Consider the following 24,951-nt stretch of genomic DNA (forward strand, 5'->3'; position numbering starts at 1 on the left):
CAAACTTTAAAAAAAAACTTTTAATCAATACAGATTTTCATGCAAACTACAGCAAATTAGTAATCTACTAATTTTAACATTATGTTGCGAGAACCTCAAAACCTCGAAGAGTCTTACAGTACTAATGAATGTAATGCTGTTACTAAGTTTCTACAACACATACTACAAATCACTGCACAAATCCAATAATCCATACATGGATTGTCACCTTTCCACTCCAAATCTCAGAATTGTCTGTTGTTTCTTCATACTCCTTAAACATGGTTGCCACTTTGCATGGAAATTTCAATGTCGTTACTATTGTGTCACAAAGTTAAAATCAATGATTGTAAAAAGGAATCCAAGATGAAATTGCTGCTTTGAATTCACACCTAAGTATCTGCTGTTTAAAGACAAATTAAATCTGCAGATGAAATAACAGTGAGTAAGTTTGGAGGAGGAAGTCAGAAATTACACAATGAGTTGGATAAAATATGCAAGTAAGAAGAATAGCATTTAAATTTAATGCAGTCAAAGGTAAAACTACATATGACCAGCAAAAGGAGCACACGTATTTTTGAGTGATGTTGAAATAGCTTTGATGAAACTGAAAGAGACCTAGGAGTCTGAGTAGACTACACACTCAATATATCCACTTAATGCAGAGCAATAAACAAAATGAATAACAACATAGAGCAACATTGTCTGCGGCTTTACAAGGTCACTTTAGCTCTGACTTCTATGCTTCACATTCATTCCAGGTTGCTACAGACGGCAATCAATCAATCTTTTATTCATTTCATGGAATGTGGGCGTCACTGGCAAGGCCAGAATTTGTTGCCCATCCCCAATTGCCCTTGGGAAGGTGGTGGTGAGCTGCCTTCTTAAGCCGCTGCAGTCCATCTGATGCGGGTACACCCACAGTGCTGTTAGGGAGGGAGTTCCAGGATTTTGATCCAGCGACAGTGAAGAAACGGCGATATAGTTCCAAGTTAGGATGGTATGTGGCTTGGAGGGGAACCTGCAGATGATGGTGTTCCTACACATCTGCTGCCCTTGTCCTTTGAGGTGGAAGAGGTCACAGGTTTGGAAGGTGCTGTCAAAGGAAGCGTAGTGAGTTGCAGCAGTGCATCTTGTATATGGTACACTCTGCTGCCACTGTGCGTCAGTGGTGGAGGGAGTGAATATTTAAAGTGATGGACGGGGTGATGATCAAGCGGGCTGCTTTGTCCTGGATGGTGTCAAGCTTCTTGAGTGTTGTTGGAGCAGCACTGATCCAGGCAAGTGGAGAGTATTCCATTACACTGCTGACTTGTAGATGGTGGACTGGCTTTGGGGAGTCAGAAGGTTGATTACTTGCTGTAGAATTCCCAGCTTCTGAGCTGCCCGAGTAGCCACAGTATATATGTGGCTACTCAAGTTCACTTTCTGGTCAATGGCAACCCCCAGGATGATGTGGGGGATTCAGCGATGGAAATGACATTGAATGTCAAAGGAAGATGGTTAGATTCTTTCTTGTTGGAGATGATCATCACCTGGCACTTGTGTGGTGCGAATGTTGCTTGCCACTTAACGGCTCAAGCCTGAATGTAGTCCAGCTCTTGCTGCATCTGGACACGGACTGCTTCAGTGTTTGAGGAGTTGCGAAAGGTACTGAACATTGTACAGTCATCAGTGACCATCCCCACTTCTGACCTAATGACGGAGGGAAGGTCATTGATGAAGCAGCTGCAGATGGTTGGGCCTAGGACACTACCATGCAAACGCCTGCAGCAATGTCCTGGGCATTTTGGAAGAACAGGGCAAGGAAATACACCGTAAATTGTAAGATTTTAAAATGGCATATAGGATCAATGGGGCCTGGGTGTGCAGATACACAGTTTAAGTAATAAAGCCATTAAAAAAAATCAGAATGTTTAGTTTTGCATCTAGTAATGCCAAGTACAAAATCAAGGAGGTAGTGCTGATCTTGTATAAGGCTTTAATTAGGCTGCAGTTGGGAATATTATGTACAGTTTTAGGCACCCCATTATGGGAGTGATAAGAAAAAAGGATCAGGAGTAGGCCATTCAGCCCTTCGAGCCCCCTCCACCATTCAATGAGATCATGGCTGATCTTCTACTTCAACACCATTGTCCTGCACTATTCCTATAACCCTGAACAGCAATAGAAATGCAACTTAGATTTACTAGGGTATTGTCAGGATTGAATGGCTTTTTTCACGAGACCTGAGGTGGTTAATGGGTGGTTTGATAGAGCTATTCAAGATTATGAGGGGTTATTATAGGCTAGTTTCCACTGGTCAGCGAAATGGCAACAAGAGGTTACAAACTTCAGATTATTACAGAATTAAAGTGGTTAGAGAAAAAAAACTTTCCTAGAGTGTAGTTAAAATATTAAGTTATCCTTCACAAAACATTGCTGAAGCAAAGTCCAACCATTTTAAAAAGGGAATAGAGTAGCTTGGAAAAAAAATGAACATAAAAGAATATAGGGACTGAGCAGCAGAGGAGATAAGGCTAGGTAGCTCACAAAGAGAAATACATCAGCACCGCCCTGGGTTGAATGCAGTTGTGTTGTGATTCTAAGAGCCTCATCAATGTCCTAACAATATAATGATGTTAGTGGATACAGTGAGGAGTTTTATCAATATCCTGACCAACGTTCCTTCCTCAACCTACATCACTGAAAGCAATGGTTAACTCACCATTCATTGCACACTCGTGGGATGTTGCTGGTGGGATTTCCCTCCAATTGGGTTCCCACCCCTGCTGCAGTATCGAAACAGCTCTTATCAAGTCAAAAATGACAGCCTGTGTGACTGCGACAAAGCTAAATTTTCCCGCCTCATCCTTCTCGACCTGTCTGCCGCCACACCATCCTCCTTCAATGCCTCTCCAGTCATCCAGCTGGGTGGAGCTGCTTTCACCTTTTTCTATTCTTATCTATCTAATCATAACCAGAGAATCACTTTGCAATGTTTTCTCTTCCTGCTCCCACACTGATATTTTTGGTGCACCCCAAGGATCTATCCTTGACCCCTTCCTATTTCTCATCTACATGCTGTCTTTCGGCAACATCATCCAAAAGCACAGTGTTAGTTTTGACATGTATGCTGATGACACACAGCTCTACCTCACCACCATCTCTTTCGACTGCTCTACTATTGCTACTATTATCAGACAGCTTATCCGATAGCTAGTACTGGATGAGCAGAAATTTCCTCCAATTAAATACTAAAAGACTGAAGGCATTGTTTTTGGTCCCTGCTCCAAACTCCATTCTCCAGCTACCCACTCCATCCCTCTCCCTGGCAACATTCTAAGATTAAGCCAATCTGTTCGCAACCTTAGTGTTACATTTGAACAGAGATGAGCTTCCAACCTCATTCATGCCAGATCTAAGACAGCCTATTTCTACCTCTGCAACTTCACCTAACTTCGCCCATCTCTGCTGCTGAAACCCTCATTCATGCCTTAGTCACCTTTACACTATTCCAACACATTCCTGGCTGCTCTCCCACATTCTACCCTCTGTAAACTCGAGATGATCCAAAACTCTGCTGTTTCTTAACTCACACCAAGTTTCATTCCCCCATCACCCCTGTGCTTGCTGACCTACATTAGCTCCTGGTCAAGCAATGTCTTGATTTTAAAATTCTTATCCTTATTTTCAAATCCCTTCATGGCCTCGCCCCTCCCCATCTCTGTAATCTCCTCCAGCCCCACAACCCTCCGAGATATCTGTGCTTCTCTAATTCTGGCCTCTTGTGCATCCCCAATTTTAATTGCTCCACCAATGGCAGCTGTGTCTTCAGTTGCCTAGGCCCGGAGCTTTGGAATATCCTCCCTAGTCTCATAACTGGGGGAGGGTTAGAGGATCTTCTGTGGAAACAGCAACGCTGATAAGGATTTAAAGAGGTTATAAATTTCACACTCTGGCAAATACATTAAACATTTTGTTTTTAAACGAATTACTTGCTTTAACAGAACCCTAACCCAAACAATCCCACCTCCATCCACATCTGTTGGGTCTACTACATCTGTCACTGTTAACATACTGCTTTCATAAGATTTATCTTGTACCGTATTTGCCAGACCATAAGATACACACATAAGACATAAGGTTTTAAAAGGAAATATGTGGGCATAACCTTCAGGCCATAAAACGCACAGCAATTTTAGGCAACTTCTTTTCCAGGGAAAAGAAAAAGTGCGTCTTATAGTCCAGCAAATAAGGTAATTGCATTTTGGGAAGCTTAATAACCAGAAGCCAGCTTGTAGCGTCTATATTCAAAGCCCATTGGCAGGCTCGTAAATCTAACCACTGTAAATTGTTTACTTGAAGCATTTGGGCTGTCAACCACATTCTCCAATCACCTTTGGATAATTGAATATGAATAATTGAAAATAATACACTGCTAGATCAATGCAAACAAACTAAACTACTTGGTCATATTTATCTATAGATGAGTTATGCACAGAACCAAAAAGATACAGTAATATACTAATATGGTACAATAATCAACCTTTACAGAAAATGTGAATAGTTGCATTTAAAAAACAAGGCAAAAAGCAGTTCTCTCAGCTTAGCGTAACAAAGGAACACAATGGTGATTTTACATGAGCTATCGTAGAAGCTCGACAAAAATAGAAAACCGAAGTCCAAAAGACAGTCTGGGTTAGGAAACTGCATTTTCCTTTGAGAATCATGCAAGTTTTTTTCAATGTTAATGCAATAGAAATGTTTATTTTGGTCGACAAAGTGGAAGTGCCTTGAACACAGAAATTCTGGAGGGCGTTTTTGTCATCTTATTTAGTGAAATTAACTCAGTCTGTGTTGCTGAAACAAAATTAGCATATAAAATAGCAATAAAAATCAAAATGTTGCAAATTCTGGAAGTCTGAAAATAAAAACAGTAAAGTCTGCAAATACTCAGAGGCCAGACTGCACCAGTGTAAATACAACATTCGAATTTTCAGGCCATTGCCAATTGCAGGCAACACTATAATGGACAGAAAATAAATAGAAAACTTGTTAAATAAATACTTTGTATCCATTTTCACAATGGAAGATAAGGACAAAATACAAGTAGCACAAGAGAAGATAAAAAAATAAGTCAAGGGAAAGAATTTAGCGGATTTAATGTATTAAAACATGGTAACAGAGAAAATAATGGGACTTAAGATATATAAATTTCCAGGGGTTGAAGGTTTCCACCCCAGAGTATGAAAAGAAATAGGGGAGGAAATTGTATTAGTCATAATTTGTCAAAGCTTTCAAGTCAGGATTGAGTCTTTAGATTGGAAAATTGCAGAAGTCTTGATTATTTGGACCTCATTACACTCGTTTTTTGAGGTGTAAAATGGGTGCGATGACAGTTTGCATAAATGTGACTTGTATTCCCTTCAGTTTGAGGGGTGATCTAATCAAGGATTTTAAAATGGTAAAGGTATTCAATAGAATAGATAAAAAGGCACTGGGCAGAATTTTTGCAACTTAATCCCTGGCCAATCAGTGGGACCATTAGCAGGTCAGGAACCCATTGGAATCTCCAGCAGGCTGTGCCATGGCTCTTTAAGCCAGTGAGGGCAGGTGGGATAATACACTGGATCTGTCAAAGGAAGGATCTCTAATTAAAGGGACCCTAGCATGGTACATAACTGGACAGGGATTTTTGAGGCTGCAGCAACCAAAGGAATGGAGAGGAGACCTGGGAAGACTGCCCACCACCACCACATCCCTCCACCCCGGTCTCTCTCTCTTACCTGGAGGTCCTGCTGCAGGATCTGAAGGAATGTAGTGAGGTGATCATTCCCAAGAACGGAAGGGATAACTTCTCCAACCAAGCAGGTGTGGATGGAAACGACAGAGGAAGTCAACAGCAGACATGTGGTCCCATTGAAATGGAGACAATGCACAAAGAGATCCAGGACCTCTGGAGGGCAGGAAAGGTGAATGGCATTGCTCTTTCAGGTGCCAAGCCCCACACTCTGACTTTCACAACATTCTCCGGCACAACTCACCTTGCAGCTACATCCATTCCTCTCTCTCTGCAGACAGCTCACATTCTCATCTGAACAGCTGACAATCACACTCACCCATACCTCAAGTCACCTCTCCACGCAAGCCATTACCAACACTTACACCTCTCTGCTTTTTCACCTTGCAGAAGAGAGGACACAACCTAGGGAGAGGCACAAAGATCCAGGGTGGTTGGGGGGGTGATGCGGGGTGGTTGGTGGTGGCCCTCCAGTGACAGGCATCTTGAAAGCCACCGGCAATGCATCCCACCTGACCCACTGGGAAGGAGGTTTTGTTCCAGGAGGTCGCAGTTGTCGGTAATGATGTGTCACAAAAATCTGAGTCTCCTGAGGCACAGGTGATCACACATGTTGAGAGAGTGGATACTCTGCCTGTAGACCCTGGGTTGAGGGTCCCACCTCCTTGGATTTGGATTTGCATCCATCCCTCTGCCCTGTGGAGTGACACGTGGCTAAGAAGGCAAATGCTGTTGTTCCTGTTGGTGTTGGCACTCCTCTAGTTCATCAGAGGTGCAAGGTAGAGCTGCATAAGCTGCTCCCGTGACATGATGAAGGCTAGCAGCAGGGAAGTGCAGCTGAAGGGAAGTGGAAGTGCAGGAATGAAGTGCAGGCAGGTGAAGCGACTTCGAAGAAGTTGGCAATCATCTGTCAAGCACTGAAAGCACTCTGAGAAGGAGTGCTGTATGCAGTAGTCTCTCACCTGTCCATAACTTAAGCTTTACAGTTTCAGTGAAGCAGCACTCCCCGCTATGCACTCGCCTGGTTGACAGCTCAGGAAATCGATCTGCTGGCTGTTAAAGCAAGAATCCTTGGTTAAATCAGCACTTAATTGCCGATTCAAATATTTAAATGCATTATCCGACAGCTCCATTGATTGAAAATTGAGAAGGAGAAAATCCTTAAGGAGCTACAGGTACAAGAGCATGGTGACCTAAATAAGCATTGATGAACTGAAATAAAATCTGTTACAACCGTACAGAGTTTTAAATATCCTACAGATTTCTAGCTTACAGCCATCAGATTTTCCAGCATACAGAGACAAAACTAGCCAAATTGCGATGGACCCAACTGTTAGAAATATTCAGAAACAGAAGGATCCTATCCTGCCTTGAAAACTGATACTCTGGATACTTGACTAATCTAGGGATAAAATGCAATCAATGCAATACGCAATTCAAATAATCATTTTCAGCATATTTTTACAGTATTCCCTGTGCATGGGTTTTAACATCCTGCTACTGAGGTTATTACTGCATTTGGAAAGTGGCCTTAATTATATGTCTCGGAAACAATTACTCTATTTGAATGTATTTCCTTTTCGAAAAATTCTTGCTGTAGAGCATTTTAAATGTTATGCGACCTCAAATAAATGGTTTATGATCAAAATGCAAGATGGTACATCAAAAAAAGATGCTGTCAAAAAAATCCACAGGATTGAAAGCTACCAACCTAAAAGTTGAGTTCCTCCTTCATACATAGCCCATGACAGAGACAGACATTTTCTTAAATATCTATTTTTAAAATTAGTCCATTTGTTCCATTTAGAAGTTTATTCTTACTAAGGATTCCTAATGTAAAAGAAAGAACTTAAATACATACATAGAAAAAATAATACCCAGGAAAACTGGTCGATTCAGCCTGTCCCACGTAAATGTGATGTCTTTCCCCCACCCAACCCAAAATCACGTAATCACTAGGGAGTAATGGAAAAACAGATTAAAAACCCAGGCCAATTAGTGGGAAAAAACTGCAAAATTCCTCTCCAATCTCTTTAAGCGATTATTATGGACAGGTGGTAAGTGGAATGGACAGCTTCTACTTTTCACCTTCCAAATGACCACAGATAGTGTTTTGTTAAAAATGGCGTGTTCGTCCCCAAACATTTTTGGTTCAAATAAACAGATAAACAACAGGTTTTCTTGTAGATTAAAAAAGATAGAAAACCATTTATTTTTTAAACAATTTCCGAAATGGTCGCAACCTCACCCATGCATGCATTTACACACAGATGCACCCACAAGAATAGATAGATAGCAAGAAAAGGGTAGGATTCAGTTAAAGTCCAAATTTCTGTACAAGAATCCATTACTTAAAAAACCTGAGAGTTTCTTTCAGGAGGAAATTTTATAAGCGTATTGCAGGTCTGAATGTTCCTTGTCTTGGAGTTTCTGAAATGTTATAGACTTATGCGGTTAAAACGTAGACCAAAATTGGTGGTGCGAATCTTAGTTTACTTTCACAGATGGAAAGTCTCAGTCACCTTGCAATTTCTCTGCCATAGTGGTGGTTCAAGTGGTTTTTCAGCAGGGTTCTTCTGCTTAGCTGGACTGTATCTCACAGCCTCCTGGCTGGAACTGGCTTTCAGTGGCCTTTGCTTGATCTCCCCTCACTCTCCCAAAAGCTATCTTTTAAGGTAAAAGCCCAACATTTTTGAGTCTCTGTCAGGTGACAAAGGGCCCTCTCCCCTGGTATGACCATACAATGGTCCAGGATATGGAAACCATTGCTATCTGTTGGAATCTGGATGGGGACCTTTTGTTTATTCTTCCATGGTATGTGGGTGATGTGGCAGCATTTGACACCCATCCTAACAGCCTAGACAACCGAGTGGCCTGCTAGGCCATTTCAGAGGGCCGTTAAGAGTCAACCAGATTGCTGTGGATGGAGTCACATTTTGGCCAGACCAAGTAGGACAACAGATTTCCTTCCTTAAAGGACATTTGTGAACCAGATGGCATTTTACAACAATTGATGATAGTGTCATGACACCATTACTGAGAATAGCTTTCAATTCCAGATTTTTATTAACTGATTGAATTTAAATTCCATCAGCTGCTGTGGTGGGATTTGAACCCATGTCCCCAAAGCATTAGCCTGAGCCTCTGGTTTACTGGTCCAGTGACATTACCACTACATCAACATCTTCTGCTACAATGTTGTTACTTCACACCTATTCTTCTTGGTTTGGGCTGTGGAGTCAGTCTGTCTACAGAACCTTTGTTAGTCTCATTTCTGTAAGTAGGAGTCATTAACATGAAATGGGCTTCTTTCCATTTCAATGTGCTTTTCCCAAAGCTAATTCAGACACAGTTATTGAGTTTTGTCTTTGCAGACAGGCTTGCTTATTGACAGTACAAGAGGGATCACCTGACCTCTATTCCATCTTGTTTGTGGTACAAGTATGTCCATTTCTTTTGTGGTTCAATTCAACAGTTGACTTTTATTTCATAATTCTTCTGATTCATTGTTTATTTCATCACAGCTCCTTCCAAACATAACAATCTAAACTTGACCAGGTCCAGCTTTGCTTAAAGAAACTCAGCGAATCAGCATTCATCACATGACCCAGCACTGTCCCACAGGTCCACTATTCTCTGGGAAAAGAACCACCTCCTAACAACCTATCTAGTTCTGCCTTTATATAACTTGAGCTTGTGACTGCTGATCCTCCCTAACCTATTTAGTTGAAATAAACTGTCTACATAAACACAATCTAGTCCCCACATTATCTTATAAATCTTGATCAAGTCATCACTAAGTCTATGCCTTCCTAAAGCATACAGATCCAGCTCTTGTATAACTTACAGCAATCATATACAATCTTTCACATCTTCACGATACCACAAAGCATTTCACAGCCAATTAATTATTGGCAAATACAACAGCCAATTTGTATGCAGCCAAGTTGCACAAACAGAAATTAGATAAATGATGAATTTATCCATTCCAGTGCTGTTGATTGAGAGATAAATGATAACCAGGAAATCGGGAAAACTCTCATGCTTTTCTTTGAAGAGTGCCATAATATTCTTTCACACCCATCTGAACAAGTAGGCATGGCCTTAGTTTCACATCTCATTTGAGGGACATCAACTCTGACAATGCAGCATTCCCATAGTACTGCATTGAATGATGTGCTCATGTTCACACAGGGACTTCGAACATTACAGCGCAGTACAGGCCCTTCGGCCCTCGATGTTGCGCCGACCTGTGAAACCATCTGACCTACACTATTCCATTTTCATCCATATGTCTATCCAATGACCACTTAAATGCCCTTAAAGTTGGCAAGTCTACTACTGTTGCAGGCAGGGCGTTCCACGCCCCTACTACTCTCTGAGTAAAGAAACTACCTCTAACATCTGTCCTATATCTATCACTTGAACCCATGACTTTGACTTGGAAACCAGAGTGGTACCACTGAGCTGATGGCTTGGAAGGACTATGCTCCACTCAGCATTTTTGTTCAACTAGTTCTATTTCACGGTTCTAAATATAACACAAATTTAATAACGAAAAATGTATTCTAAAACTGACCATTGACAATATTGGAGGACAAATATTAATGACATTACTCGATGTCCACGATTTTAACATGGTCATTCATTTGTTTATTTCAGAGGGGTAAAACAGCAGATGGGGAACGTTATAGATGCTTGTTCAGCTCTCAACCGCTAATACTGCCAACAGTAATTTCTAAGCTAGTATTTTGAAATCATGAAAATAACAGTCTTTACAAAAGCTGAAGAAACTCTCGTGTCCATTGCTGCTTCAATGTATCTCCATCATTTCCACAAATAGTAGTAGCCTTAATCTGACCTACATTCAAATTACAAATGTCGCCATATATTTGCAATATAGTTTTTACTCTATATCATTGTGAAATAGAAATGTTGTTAGATAGCATCCTTTGTTTAGCAATACTGAATAGCCAACGGTGCTTAGTTTCACAGAAAATCATCTAATGTTGCGAAAGTGCTTCCTTTCTTTTAATATTTTATTTTGTGAGGACTTGTATTTAAACTGGAAAGATTCCATGGATGTGTTTTTTTTTACCAAATTGACCAAAAGGACATGAGATGCTGTTTGAAAAACACCTGTGCTGGAAGTCATGTGCTTTGGGCTCAGGAAACACAGAACCCTTGGTAACCTGGGAAAAATGGTTAGAGAGAAGCCACATGTCAAGGTTTATGGAGGTCAGGAGGTTGACTCTCTTGTTTTCAGTTATTAGGTGTGAACTGTTTGAAGACAGTTGGTGTTTTTCCTGCCAAGGAAAAAGAAACCACCCAGCTCACCTCTTTCTCTATCTCTTTGAAGAAATCCTGCAAAGATCCAGTGTGGGAGAGCTAAAATCCCTGGTGCTGCATAGCTCCCAAGAAGCTGGTAAAAAAATATCCTGCTGTTCAAGTGAGTGTTGGCGGAAAACCCTGATGCCACATTTCTCCTAGAAAGTCTACTAGAATAACCCTCAACATCTCCAGAACGGACTGCTTCTGAAACGATCCCAGTGACCCATCTCTGTATACCCAGACGCTGGACCAAAAAAGGGACAACTGACTTCATTCCATATCTTCTCTTTTCTTCATCAAGAATTAGCAAGTATTTGGCCAAAGTAATCTTTTTTTTTTGTTTATTGTTTTGTAACAGACCTCTGCAGAGGGAGTTGCTTCATTGTTTTTTCAGTGCATGTGTGAGTGTAATTGGGGAATTTAAAAAGGGAACTTTCATATTTCAATCTGTGTGTTAATGTTTTGCTTCTTTACTGGTTAAGTCTTGTTTTATAATAAACTGATAATTGTGTTGTTTATCAAAGAAACCTAGTTGGTGTATTTTATTCTGGGATAAAAAATAGAGTATATGATTGGCTGTATCAGTAACCAGGTAAACATTTAAATATATGTTGTGACCTGTGGAGAAGTCGAACTAGAAAAGACTTTGGTTGTAACAATAATGCACATCTTTTACATTGATAAACTACTGTGCATTATACATGAGTGCTATATCCAAAGACAAAAACAAAATTTCTGTTGCATACAGTAATGCCTTTTGGAAGGAAAAATTAGGACTAGCAATATAAGTTTAATGGTACAATGTTAAACAGTACCCCAATAGATTCAAATAGGACAATGAATGAGATAAAATTAAAGCACTAATTTAACAAACACACAGGCCTAATATAATCTGATGGTGTTTGCTTTTAAATACTACTGTATACTATGAATGTATAAACTAAACTAACCATGGGCTTTCTGAAGTCTTTCTATTCATCATATAGGCAGCAAAACTCAAGCTCTGATACTCAGATCTATTGATTTTTGAAACAAACAATTCTAGTTAGAAGCTCTTTTGTAGCTTATTTTTACTTCCGGTTTCACAATCAATCAGTCTCCCAATCTCCATATCAAGATCACTGTCTGCAATCTTGAGCTTCCCTAACTACCATGATTTGTTTGTCCATTGCAATAAGACACACAAACTGAAAATAACGGCTCGACTGCATCATGGTATATATCTTGTTACAGAACACCTCTCATTTCCCTCACTTTCTAAATATTAATTTCTGCACAAATTAGATATGAAATAGTATAAATAATTCATATTGCCGTTCTGTTATCAGTTACACAAATAGATGTTCACCACAATGACAATAAAAACAAGATAAATGTTGTCTAAAGTACACAAAATTCCTGTAGTGTTCCTACACGAAGTTACTTTTAAAAATTATTCAACGTAATTATAGCTAAAAGAACAAGTCAAAGTAAATTGAAATATGAATGTTAAATCATTCGGAAAAATAAATTTCATTTCATTCAAAGGTAAAAATGAAAACACACAAACAAGTACAACATTTGATTTGTCTTTTTCTTCTTGAACAGAAGAATAGGAACAGTAGTAGGCCATTCAGCCCCTCAAACATGTTCCACCATTCAATTAGATCATGGCTAAACTCCATTTACCTACCTTTGCTTCATAGACCTTGGTATCCTTACCTAACAAAAATCTATTGATCTCAATCTTGAAAATTTTCAATTGGCCCAACATCCACTGTTTGGGGAAATGTGTCCAAGATTTCCACAACACTTTGTGCTTCCTAATTTAACTCCTAAATAGTCTAGCTCTAATTTTAAGATTATGCTTTCTTGTTCGAGATGTCCCCACCAGAGGAAACAATTTCTCCTTATCGGTTCCCTTATTATCATTTTAAATATCCTATTAGATCATCCCTCAACCTTCTAAACTTATGGGAGTACAAGCAGGTTTATGCAAACAGTCCTCATAATTTAACTCTTTAAACCCTGGTTTAATTCTGGTGAATCAACAATTATACATACAGATTTATAATACATGCAAACTAACAGATCATGTTTTCATATGCTCACTTATCGATATTGATGTTTGCAAAGTGGTTGCCATATTTACCTACATAACAGTGACGACACTTCAAAAGTAATTCATTGGATCCTATGTGCTTTGGAACATCCTAAGGAAGTGAGGAGTTCCTATATAAATGCAGCTACTTTGTGTAAAATATATACCATGTATAAGTAATTAAATTAAATCCTAGTAGTGCAGCTCGACAGACCTTTGATTCAATCATGTTACCTAAAAGGCATTCACACCTTGCTAAAAAGGGGGTTCCTTGAAATAATAAGAATTTACCAAGTTCTGGTGAATTGTGCATAAACTCTTAAGCATTCTTTAATTAAACGTGCTTTTGCATTACTGATAATTTTAGGAAAGGGATGCTATACCAACCTCTCTGTCATTCTCCCCTTTACGTTACTCATTTTGTCAACTGGGAATGCACTATGTTTTTCTGCACATGTGCACAACATATCATCATCTTTGTTTCAATTAGCACTTTTGACACCATAACATCAGGTGCAATTAACCAACTGTGCTTTTATTGGGACAGAAGTGAAATCAGTGACTCTGGTAACATCCAGTTCATTGAGTTCAACAATTTCAGACTGTAATCTCTGCTTCCATTTTTCTTCCTCTTCTTTGCCCATTTCAGTCTTACTCTTGTTTTTCTTGTTTCAGCTTTTAGATGGCAGCTGTTCATCATTTTGCCATTCACACCTTTCAAGACACATATTTTGTTTCTCTACTTGTCTCATTACCAATCCCTTTGGCCCTTCATTTAATCTCTCCTGTCTTCCATCCTATCACAGACCTTCCTTTTGTTCTTTTTCCACCCTCCCCCTTTTCACCTGCTTAAAACATTTCTAACTTTTCCCAGTTTTGATGAAAGGTCAATGACTTGAAACGTTAATTCTGTTTCTCTCTCCACAGATGCTGCCTGACCTGCTGAGTATTTCCAGCACTTTCTGTTCTCATTTCAGATTTCCAACATCCACAATATTTTGCTTTTGAATCTGGGAGAAGCTTGATTTGGTTATTTATATTTTTGAATTCATATTTAGAACAACTAAAAGATTAATAGGAGGGAAAAATTAGAGAGAAAGCTGGCGAGAAATATAAAGACAGATAAGTAAGAGTTTCTATAAATATTTTAAAAAGAAGTTAAAGTGAGCATTGGTCCTATAGAAAGTGAGGCTGGGGAATTAATAAGGGAAAAGAAGGAGATGGCAGATGAATTGAACAGGTATTTTGCATTAGTCTTCACTATTGAGGATACAAGTAACATCCCAGAAATAGCTGTAAGTCAGGAAATGGAAGGGAGGGAGGAACTCAAGAAAATTACAATCACCAAGTAAGTGGTACTGAACAAATTGTTGGAGCTGCGGCTGACAAGTCCCCAGGTCCTGATGGACTTCATCCTAGGGTCTTAAAAGAAGTGGCTAATGAGATAGTTGATGCGTTGGTTTTGATTTTCCAAAATTCCCTAGATTCGTGGAAGGTTCCATTAGATTGGAAAATAGCCAATGTTTATTCAAAAAGGGAGGGAGACAGAAAACAGGAAACTACAAGCCAGTTTGCTTAACATCTGTCATGGAAAATGTTAGAAGCTATTATTAAAGACGTTATAGCAGGGCATTTCAAAAAATTCAAGGTAATCAGGCAGAGTCAACACAGTTTTGTGAAAGGGAAATCATGTTTAACCAATTATTGGAGTTCTTTGAAGAAGTAACAAGTCCAGTGGATAAAGGGGAACCGGTGGATGTATTGTACTTAGATTTCCAGAAGGCATTTGATAAGGTGCTGCATCAAAGGTTATTGAGGAAAATAAAAGCCCATGGAGTAGGGGGTAACATTTTGGCATGGATAGAAGATTGGCTAGCTAACAGGAAACAGAGTAGGCATAAATGGATCATTTTCTGGTTGGCAAGATGTAATGAGTGGTGTGCCAGAGGGATCAATGCTGGGCCTCATCTTTTTACCATTTATACAAATGACTTGGTGAAGGAACCAAAGGTATGGTTGCTAAATTTGCTGATGAGACAAAGATAAGAGGAAAGTAAGTTATGAAGAGGACATAAGGAGGCTACAAAGGGATATAGATAGGTTAAGTGAGTGGGCAAAATCTGGAAAATGGAGCATAATGTGGAAAAATGTGAAATTGTCCATTTTGGTAGGAAGAATTTAAAAAAGCATATTATACAAATGGTGAGAGATTGTAGAGCTCTGAGATGCAGAAGGATCTGGACATCCTAGTGCATGAATCACAAAAGGTTAGTATGCAGGTACTGCAAGTAATTAGGAAAGTTTATAGAATGTTATCTTTTATTGCGAGGGGAATTGAATACAAAAGTAGGGATGTTATGTTTCAGCTATACAGTGCATTGGTGAGACCACATCTGTAGTACTGTGTACAGTATTGGTCACCTTATTTAAGGAAGGATGTAAATGTGTTGGAAGCAGTTCAGAGGTTTACTAGACTAATACCTGGAATGGGCAGGTTGTTTTATGAGGAAAGATTGGACAGGCGAGGCTTGTATCCGCTGGAGTTCAGAAGAGTAAGAGGCGACTTGATTGAAACATATAAGATTCTGAGTGGTCTGGACAGGGTGGATGTGGAAAGGATGTTTACCCTTGTGGGAGAATCTAGAACTAGGGGTCACTATTTACAAATAAGGGGTCACCCATTTAAGACAAATGAAGAGAAATTTTTTCTCTCAGAGGGTCATGAGTCTTTGGAACTCTCTTGCTCAAAGGCGGTAGCAGCAGAGTCTTTGAATATTTTTAAGGCAGAGGGAGATAGATTCTTCATAAGCAAGGGGGTGAAAAGTTATTGGGGGTAGGCAGGAATGTGGTGTTGAGGTTACAATCAGCCATGATCTTACTGAATGGTGGAGCAAGGCTCGAGGGGCTGAGCGACCTACTCCTGCTCCTAATTCGTATTCATATAGTTACAAATGCAGCCAATGGCAGCAAAGCCACACATTTGCTAGTGACTGTAGTCCACTAATAAAACTCAGTAACACATCTCAGAACAGAGCTGAGGGAAAGTAGCTACTTCAGCTTCATTCTTGTAGTTCAATATTATCTCAATGCCTCAATCTGTTACAGGTATTGTCCTTATATTTGACAATCAGCATATTTTTGTTAATGCCTATAGTCAACAACAAATAATCTTCCCTATAAGTAAAACTAAACCTAATTAATCAACATGTCAAAATGTAAACAATCCTGGGATGGTGTGGCATCCTCAAAGCCTTGCTCACACTTGATTTTCTGTTTTCACCTCTCCTCACACACAAGAAAAGATAGATGAGGAAAACATATCCAAGATCTTCCATTAGAGCATCCAGCTAATTCTTAAATGATTCCAGAAATACTGCCTCCACTCCTCTAGGCAAAAGTCCATCCCACTTCTTGATTTGTGTGTGAAGTATTTCTTGCTATTGGTTTTAAATTTATCATTTACAGATTGAGCTTGTACTCCCTTGTCCTACATTCATGGTTTCATTCAAAGTTCCAGGTTTACCTTTAATGGAGTCTTTACCTGCGAGGGAACCAAATTTATTACCAAATACAATGTAAAAACAAAAAATATCGTCATTAACTCTGAATCATGAGTTTTCACCATCAACACGAATTTCAACATTTGACTGATGTAAAATTAAATAGGATTCTTTTCCATGACAAAGACACTTTGTGTCATTTGCTTATTTAGCATATTGATAATAAACAGTAAAGGAACAAAAATGCACTTCAATCAACGCTTAATGTTGTGGTACTATGCCTTTTGTGTCACTTACTCATGCACCTTCATCTCAAATTGCTCTCACTACCACTTACAGACCTGTAATCAGTTTTCCGTTAAGTTGTTTAAAGTGCCCCTGAGACAAGTGCTGCTCTGCTAATTAACGCATCAGTAAATGAAGATTGTTTAAAAAGCTAGTGGTAGCTGGTGGGACAGGTGATTTCCTCTCCTATGGAGCCTGCAGTACTCAGCACCCTTTTCTCACTAATGAAACTAGCTAACGTATCAATTGCAGCAAAATCCATGTTGACCAGTTACTCATTCAAAGAGTTAAGCGATTAAACAGTTGATGATGAAAATGAAATGCTTATTATTGCAGGTAAGTCTAGATTGTTTAACTAACAGAAACCTGATCAAATAAAACCCTGTAGAATAAGCTACCTGGTGGAAAAGTAATCAACATTTCTAATTGTTATCATTAAAAGGAATAAAGTGCAGCAAGATTAGCAACTCAACTTCTAAAAGTGAAAAACATCTCCTCAAATGTCCATGCTACTTTCTTTTTTGCTTACACAAGTTTACAAAAACAAAGGAAGACAAGCACATATTACAATCATATGATACATATATAATAACTGTAAGTAGTGCACAGGTGCAGTCTTCCACACAGTAATTTTTTTTTTTAAGACTTGGGCTCCTACAGTTGACAATTAGCCCTGGGGTCCTGTAATCTAAACTTTGGTAATTGTGAATACTTTGAATCTGAGTTACGTGCAAATCATGTAACTGAATCATAATCAACTCAATTTTCAAATGGGGAGGAAGAGTAAAGGAAATTCTGAGACTGTGACATCACTGTATTAAAGTCTCAGTCTTTCTAGAATTACATGTTGTGTAGCAGAGCTGTTAAAAGTTGTGACCTGGAGAAATAATCACAAAGTCAAATGACATCATAATTACAAACCTAATAAATACTTTGTTTGAGGTGTCACAGCTGAATCTGGAAGTAAACTTTGCAGGTTTAAGGCAAACCGCGGGATTTTCTTTTTGAACTTTAAGCTTTTTTCTCCCGATGAATTTATCATGAAGGAGAAAGGCAACTAGTCAACTGAAACACATACTAATTTGACAGCCATAACACACAGTGTAGTGAGTTAAAACTAAGCAATTACATTACTGACAGTCCACTAATGGTCCCAGTTGATTTGTATAGTGTCTTTCACAGAAACTATTAGAATTTCAGAAGCACAAAGCTGTTGCACAATTGGCCTGATGTTGTCAAATCAATCTGCATACCAACACAATTATTATCATTCACAAGCACAACATACAAACAGAATTGAACAAAATACACTCCACTCTTGGTGACATTAAGCAATAAACATTTTTGAATAAAACGTTAGCATATTGGGCCTACTGATAGAACTGGTAACATACTCAGCAAGCTGCTGAATGGCTCAAAGTACTGTAAGTCTCTAATGCATTAACTTTACTTGTCACAATACAATGTTGGATGCTCACAATTAATTGTAAAATAATCAATACAGAGTACAACAAATTCCCTATATTCTGCTTGAAAAATGTAACAGTATTGTAACAGTCATGTGAGATATTATCCAGCTGTCAAAGCTATGTGCCTTTTATTTGTGTTATACATCCTCTACTGCATTTCATAGGTGGTAATTATTTTTTAACTAGAAATAGGGAATATGTGCTAGTAAATTCATGGTAACAATTCACAGTTGCTGATGAGATTTTCAGAGCCACTGAAATGATTTTTGACTTGTTAACACAGATGCACAGTAATACCAGTCTCTCACCCAAGCAGTGTGTGAAAAATATATGCTGCACAGTAATTGATCTGGGGGCAAATTATGTTATAATTTTTAAAAACTGAATGTTAGCAGTGAGGTTGTCTTGAATTTATTTAAACAGGAGGCAAAAGTAAAGATGCATCATAGCCCTAAACTCAGTAAAACAACTCCCTACTGAGCACTGTGAATTGTGCAAATTTCCTTAAGGAAAGGACATAGAATTGGAAAGTGTCACCTAATGCCACGCTTGTGTTTAATAATGAAACTGGTGCAGCCCTAGACGGTGAGCGGTTTGGGGGAGTCCCAATAAGGGGAAGGGGAGAAAACTACTCAAAATAAAAGTGTAACCCTCAAGAAAAACAAAATATAATTGTGCTCTTGACAGATACACAAGATGCGCACGAGTCATTTATAGCAGTTCCAATTTCCAAAAGACACAGTATTTGATTAAAAAAAACAAGACCCAATGTGAAAAGAACAATTATTTTGATGTTATATTGTTAAAAGTGAAAGTAAGGTCAAGGGAATATCTTTATCCCTCCGCCCCCCCACAAAGTACTTTCCTTTCACACAAGAAAATAACAATATTACCAGCATTACATTTACTTTTTATTGCCAATATGGAGACCAACCTGTACCATAATGTCGGTGTTAGATTGCCCTGTAGCAGCCCTCAAGCCAATTTGAAGTAATGTTCCTCATGGTTTGTCTGGAGACACACAACACTCCTCTTGAGTGATGTCACTAAAGCATGTTTCTTTTCACCTCTTGGTGCTAAGTTCAAAAGTCCTGGCTTTACCAGAGGTAAGCTTCCTCTGAGAAAGGCCTCGTACCACCTTAACCCAGCTCCTACCAACTGCAGGTCTAAGTTTCAGGATTACAGTTGTCATGACACAAAAAATTATTGTAAAGAATACTTACAGGTTTTGAAAGTAGAAAAGTTTTAACAACAAATGTATCAAAATTACCATCTGCCATCCAGTCCTATAAAAATGACAAGAACTTTCAACAAGTTTCATATATTGCTAAGTGCAATCTGAAATGTCGCAATACAATGACACTGTGAACCAACAGTTCAGACTGCACATCAAAACAAAAAGCTTTATTTGAAATCCCTCTCACTTTCTCTCCTGCAGCTTGGTATCAGATATTCAAAGGAAGCCAAGTACTCAAAAAGAGTTAATTTCAAACTTTTTGGAACTATGTTACACATACATTCTAGTTACTAACTCTCAATTCTAATTTCTGATCTGCACATTTTTCCTTCAGGTTGCACAGGAGCACGCAGTCCAACATTCATTTCCAACTCGCATCCCTAAACCAAGATCCAGTACAATAAAGTTGTTCAGGACGCCTGAAAGACTCATCTCCAAATCTGAACTACAGTCAGAAACACAACCTGTAAGAAAACAGGCAACAAGCGTTACATCCAACTTCAAAATGCAAGCTACTTTTGGCAAAATGTAAACTGTTTTTTTCCCCCCAAAGAATGATCAGATAACAAGCTGATATAGGATGCATAGTCCTTTGTATTCACTTGAATCTGCAATGGATGCAAATTATTTGACAGTTTTCCATCATGGGTGAAAACAGCTGCAACAGTCCGTCACAAGCCTGAAAAAACCTGACAAATGATAATTCTGCATAAACCAACAGCATATACAGTTTATCAAGAGGTGGTACCCTTAGAGAGCAATTAGATTAAAGGAGTTATCTGTTACTCTCTTGTATCCTTGCTAATGTCCAGACTTGCTCCTAAAATGGTGTGATTCCAGGCTGAAATCTCTCTGGAGTTAGCAACGTTTACATTGAAAAGAAATGAATTGTATCATTCTGGCTTTAGAAAGTGTCCCAAAGAAAGGATATAGTGCCATGATGAACATATGAATGCATTGCATTATTGACCTCTTCATTCTAGTTCCTATGTAAATTTATCAGATCTTTAAACTGGATAAATGCAGGCAGCCACACTCAATCCAGCCGTATAGAATTTCACTCTGAGTTGATTTCTTATTAAACAGTGGGCCCTTGCTTTAACGTGAGAAATCCTTCAGGGTAAAATTCTGAAACCAGGGAACTCATGGAATCTATTTAAGCACAAACACAGCTATGGAAATGCGTATTTTCCAATTAATGCAATGATAAAAATGCACTGGATAGCACAAATTGAAGATGGCTATTACACATTATGGACACACTAAAATCATTTTGGGGGGGAACTGAAAAACAGGCAAGTATTGAACTAAGGTTCATGTTACAGCCACGTGGTGTGACATGGGTACTTCACTGTACAACTCACCACCTGACCGCAGCAAGTGTATTTGTATTAAGAGTAGCCCCTTGCAGTTTTATTTTTCAAATAAATGGACAGTGATAGGTTTTCTTGCAGGTTTTAAAAAAACAGAAAGTCAATTGTTTATTCTACAATACGCCTTATCCCGAAATTGTTGCAACCTCACGCATTCTCACTCACACACTCATATACACACACACACACACAAAGAAATAGACAGAGGAGGGAAAGAGGTAGGTTGGATTTAGTGGGGGAGAAGAGTTACGATAAACCTGAGATTGAAGTTCTAGATAGTTGCAGGCCTGAGATGATTGTAGATTTCTCTCTTGATCGAAGGTTCTGTTGATGATGGTGGGTCACCTCCAGCTCTCTCTCTGCTGTATTATGTAGATGTCAGATTTTTCTTTCAGCAGAGCAGATGCTTTCTGGCTTATTGGAATGCCAGCTGTTACAAGTAGCTTCACCTTCTGGTTTTAAAAAGTAAAACTATGCCACCTCTCTCCTCCTGTTAGGAGAGAGACACTCTGGTTTCCTACCCATGGTGATCACACAATGGCCCAGGACGTGGTTACTACACACTTCCTTTGTTTTAGAAGACATTCAATTCTGGAATGCTTTAGGATAGGTGTAAGATGGATTTCATTAACACTTTTTGAGTTTGAATATTTGTCCTTTGTGTTTGTTAGACTGTTTGAAGACACAAAAGGCTAATCCCCTATTTCTTCGGTGGCCATTTTCGACCATTCACTTTTTAAAATAAAGATACTTTTTTTTTTAAAGACAAAGCTCGTTGTTTCATAACTCTTCAGAGTTAGTCCGTGAATGTTGTATCATTGCGCATCCGATGTGTGTGACACTTTAAAGTGACCACATAGTGTAGATGACAAAAAATTCTGTCTTTGACTCAATTCGCACCAAAGGATCTGTTTGCACAACTATAATGTACTTAAGGTTAACAAGAAAGTTTCCAAATATTACATTACATTCACTCCACATTTTAATGTTTATTGTATACCCATTGTATAGTGGAATTTGATTTTGCACATTTATAAAAACAAATAGTATTTCTGACTCCTCCCTGTTTCTTCCTTTTTCCTACAAATCAGGCTAAATCTAACTCCCTGTTACTTTGCAACGTCCACCTTTTTATTTAAATAAAATTTTTCTTCAATTTTTTTCTCCTGGTCAATCCTTTCCAAGACAAAGCAATCTTCTTCAGGTTGATGTGATGTATAACAATTTGGGTGCGAAATTGGTGACCTGCCAGTCTAGTATGAATTTTTTAAAAATTCATTCATGGGATATGGGCATCGCTGACAAGGCCAGCATTTATTTCCCGATTAGGGATGGGCAATAAATGCTGGCCTTGTCAGTGACACCCACATCCCATGAATGGATAAAAAAAATAATTCATACTAGATTGGCAGCTCACCAATTTCCCATCCAAATTGTTATACATCACATCAACATGAAGAAGACAGGCAAAAATACTGAGTCACTGACAAAAAATTCTGTTTCTGTTAGCCTCCCTCTGCCACACCCATGGCTGATAAGGTGAATGGTAATGTGCCACCATGACTACTATTAGAACTACAACAACTTGTATTTATATAGCACCTTTAACATAATAAAACATCCAAGGGGCTCCACAGGAGTGTTATAAAGCAAAATCTGGCACTGAGCCCCAGAAGGAGATATGAGGTCAAAGAGGTTGGTTTTAAGAACCATCTTAAAAGGAGGTAGAGAGATGCAGAGGTTTAGGGAAGGAATTCCAGAACTTAGGGCCTTGGCAACTGAAGGCACTGCCACCAATGGTACAGCAATTAGAATCGGGGATGGTCATGAAGCCAGAGCTGGAGGGGCACAGATATATCATAGAGTTATGGACTAGAGGAGATTATAGAGATAGAGAGGGGCGAGGCCATGCAGGCACTTGAAAATGCAGATGAGAATTTTAAAATTGAAATGTTGCCTAACCCAGAGCCAATGTAGGTAGCAAGCACAAGGTTGCTGGTAAATTGGGCTTCGTGCGAGTTAGGACACGGGTAGCAGAGTTTTGGATGGCCTCAAGTTTAAGGAGGGTAAAATGTGGGAGACCAAAGAGTGTGGTGGAATAGTCAAGCCTAGAGGTAACAAATGCATTGATAACACTTTCAGCAGCAGATGAGCTGAGGCAGAGGTGAGTCAAGCGCTGTTATGGAAGTGAAAATAGGCGGTCTTAGGCGATGGTGTGGATAGGACACCGAAGTTGCAAACAGTCTGGCTCAGCCTCAGACAGTTACCAGGGAGTGGGATGTAGCCAGTAGCTAAGGACTAAAAGTAAACCAATTTTATTCTTCAATGAGAACCTAAAATATTTAAGAGGGAACAGATGATGTTTCTTCTGAAATCTTTGCCATCCACTATGGAAATATTGCTCCTTGCTTCTCCACAATGGCACAGCCATGGTTAAAAGGTTAACGTGGTGATATGGGCATTGATTAACATCCATTAGCATCACTTCAGATTGCAACGAATTTCCTCACCTGCAAATCAATATTCTACTTCTAAGAATAACATATACCAATTTATCAATAAAGATTAAATTAGAAAATATGAATTACTAGCTGCACATAAATCCTCTCAAAAAAATCTTTTGCCACATTTGAGTTGTCGTGCCAATGTTCTGAGAGTACTGAGCTGTGACACACTTTCCAAATGTAGAACACCACTACCACCTTTTGGCAAATCAGTAATAGTGCACAAACGTTTATCATAACGCATATTCTATAATAAAAACAGCTTTGTCTTTGACTACATATTTTTTCCTCCCAGAAATTGTCTCTACTGTTAACACACATCTATTGTGAACGCAATAATTTCTATAACTTTTAATCTGAATGCGCCTTAGACGATAAGCTATTTTAGGAATATATAGGAAAATTTACACTGATATGCTGTTTGTATTATATATAAATGATTTGGAGGAAAATGTAGCTGGTCTGATTAGCAAGTTTGCGGATGACACAAAGGTTGGTGGAGTTGCGGATGGTGATGAGGATTGTCAGAGGATACAGCAGGATATAGATCGGTTGGAGACTTGGGCGGAGAAATGTCAGATGGAGTTTAATCCGGACAAACGTGAGGTAATGCATTTTGGAAGATCAAAGACAGGTGGGAAGTATACAGTAAATGGCAGAACCCTTAGGAGTATTGACAGGCAGAGAGATCTGGGCGTACAGGTCCACAGGTCACTGAAAGTGGTAATGCAGGTGGATAAGGTAGTCAAGAAGGCATACGGCATGCTTGCCTTCATCGGTCGGGGCATTGAGTATAAAAATTGGCAAGTCATGCTGCAGCTGTACAGAACCTTAGTTAGGCCACACTTAGAATATTGCGTGCAATTCTGGTCGCTACACTACCAGAAGGACGTGGAGGCTTTGGAGAGGGTACAGAAGAGGTTTACCAGGATGTTGCCTGGTCTGAAGGGCATTAGCTATGAGGAGAGGTTGGAAAAACTCGGATTGTTTTCACTGGAACGACGGAGGTGGAGGGGCGACATAATAGAGGTTTACAAAGTTATGAGTGGCATGGACAGAGTGGATAGTCAGAAGCTTTTTCCCAGGGTTGAAGAGTCAGTTACTGGGGGAACAGGTTTAAGGTGCGAGGGGCAAAGTTTAGAGGGGATGTGCGAGGCAAGTTCTTTACACAGAGGGTGGTGAGTGCCTGGAACTTGCTGCCGGGGGAGGTGGCGGAAGCAGGTATGATAGCAACGATGGCATCTTGACAAATACATGAATAGGATGGGAATAGAGGGATACGGTCTCCGGAAGTGCAGAAGGTTTTAGTTTAGACAGGCATCAAGATTGGCGCAGGCTTGGAGGGCCGAATGGCCTGTTCCTGTGCTGTACTGTTCTTGGTTCTTTGTATCAATATACAAACCACAATTAT

The 24,951-nt window shown here is 39.2% G+C and overlaps 2 protein-coding genes across 9 annotated transcripts in view; one reads left to right on the top strand and one right to left on the bottom strand.

Annotated features, from left to right (window-relative positions):
* Nucleotides 1-22,162, top strand: part of filip1l (filamin A interacting protein 1-like) — a 175,180-nt gene extending 153,018 nt beyond the window's left edge. For 2 of the 5 annotated variants that reach the window (XM_068041008.1, XM_068041007.1), the window contains exon 3: nt 19,998-22,161. In XM_068041008.1, coding sequence (XP_067897109.1) covers nt 19,998-20,195 — 198 coding nt within the window. In that variant the 3' untranslated portion in view covers nt 20,196-22,161. Of the gene's footprint in view, nt 1-10,423; nt 10,987-11,120; nt 11,566-19,997 lie in introns of those variants that run through there. The other 3 variants (XM_068041002.1, XM_068041006.1, XM_068041004.1) reach the window with 3 other exon arrangements.
* Nucleotides 1-24,951, bottom strand: part of cmss1 (cms1 ribosomal small subunit homolog) — a 346,949-nt gene that overhangs the window by 309,343 nt on the left and 12,655 nt on the right. The gene's annotated exons all lie outside the window — the stretch shown is intronic.

This window comes from Heterodontus francisci, chromosome 10, assembly GCF_036365525.1.
Source record: "Heterodontus francisci isolate sHetFra1 chromosome 10, sHetFra1.hap1, whole genome shotgun sequence".
NCBI classification, from domain to species: domain Eukaryota; kingdom Metazoa; phylum Chordata; class Chondrichthyes; order Heterodontiformes; family Heterodontidae; genus Heterodontus; species Heterodontus francisci.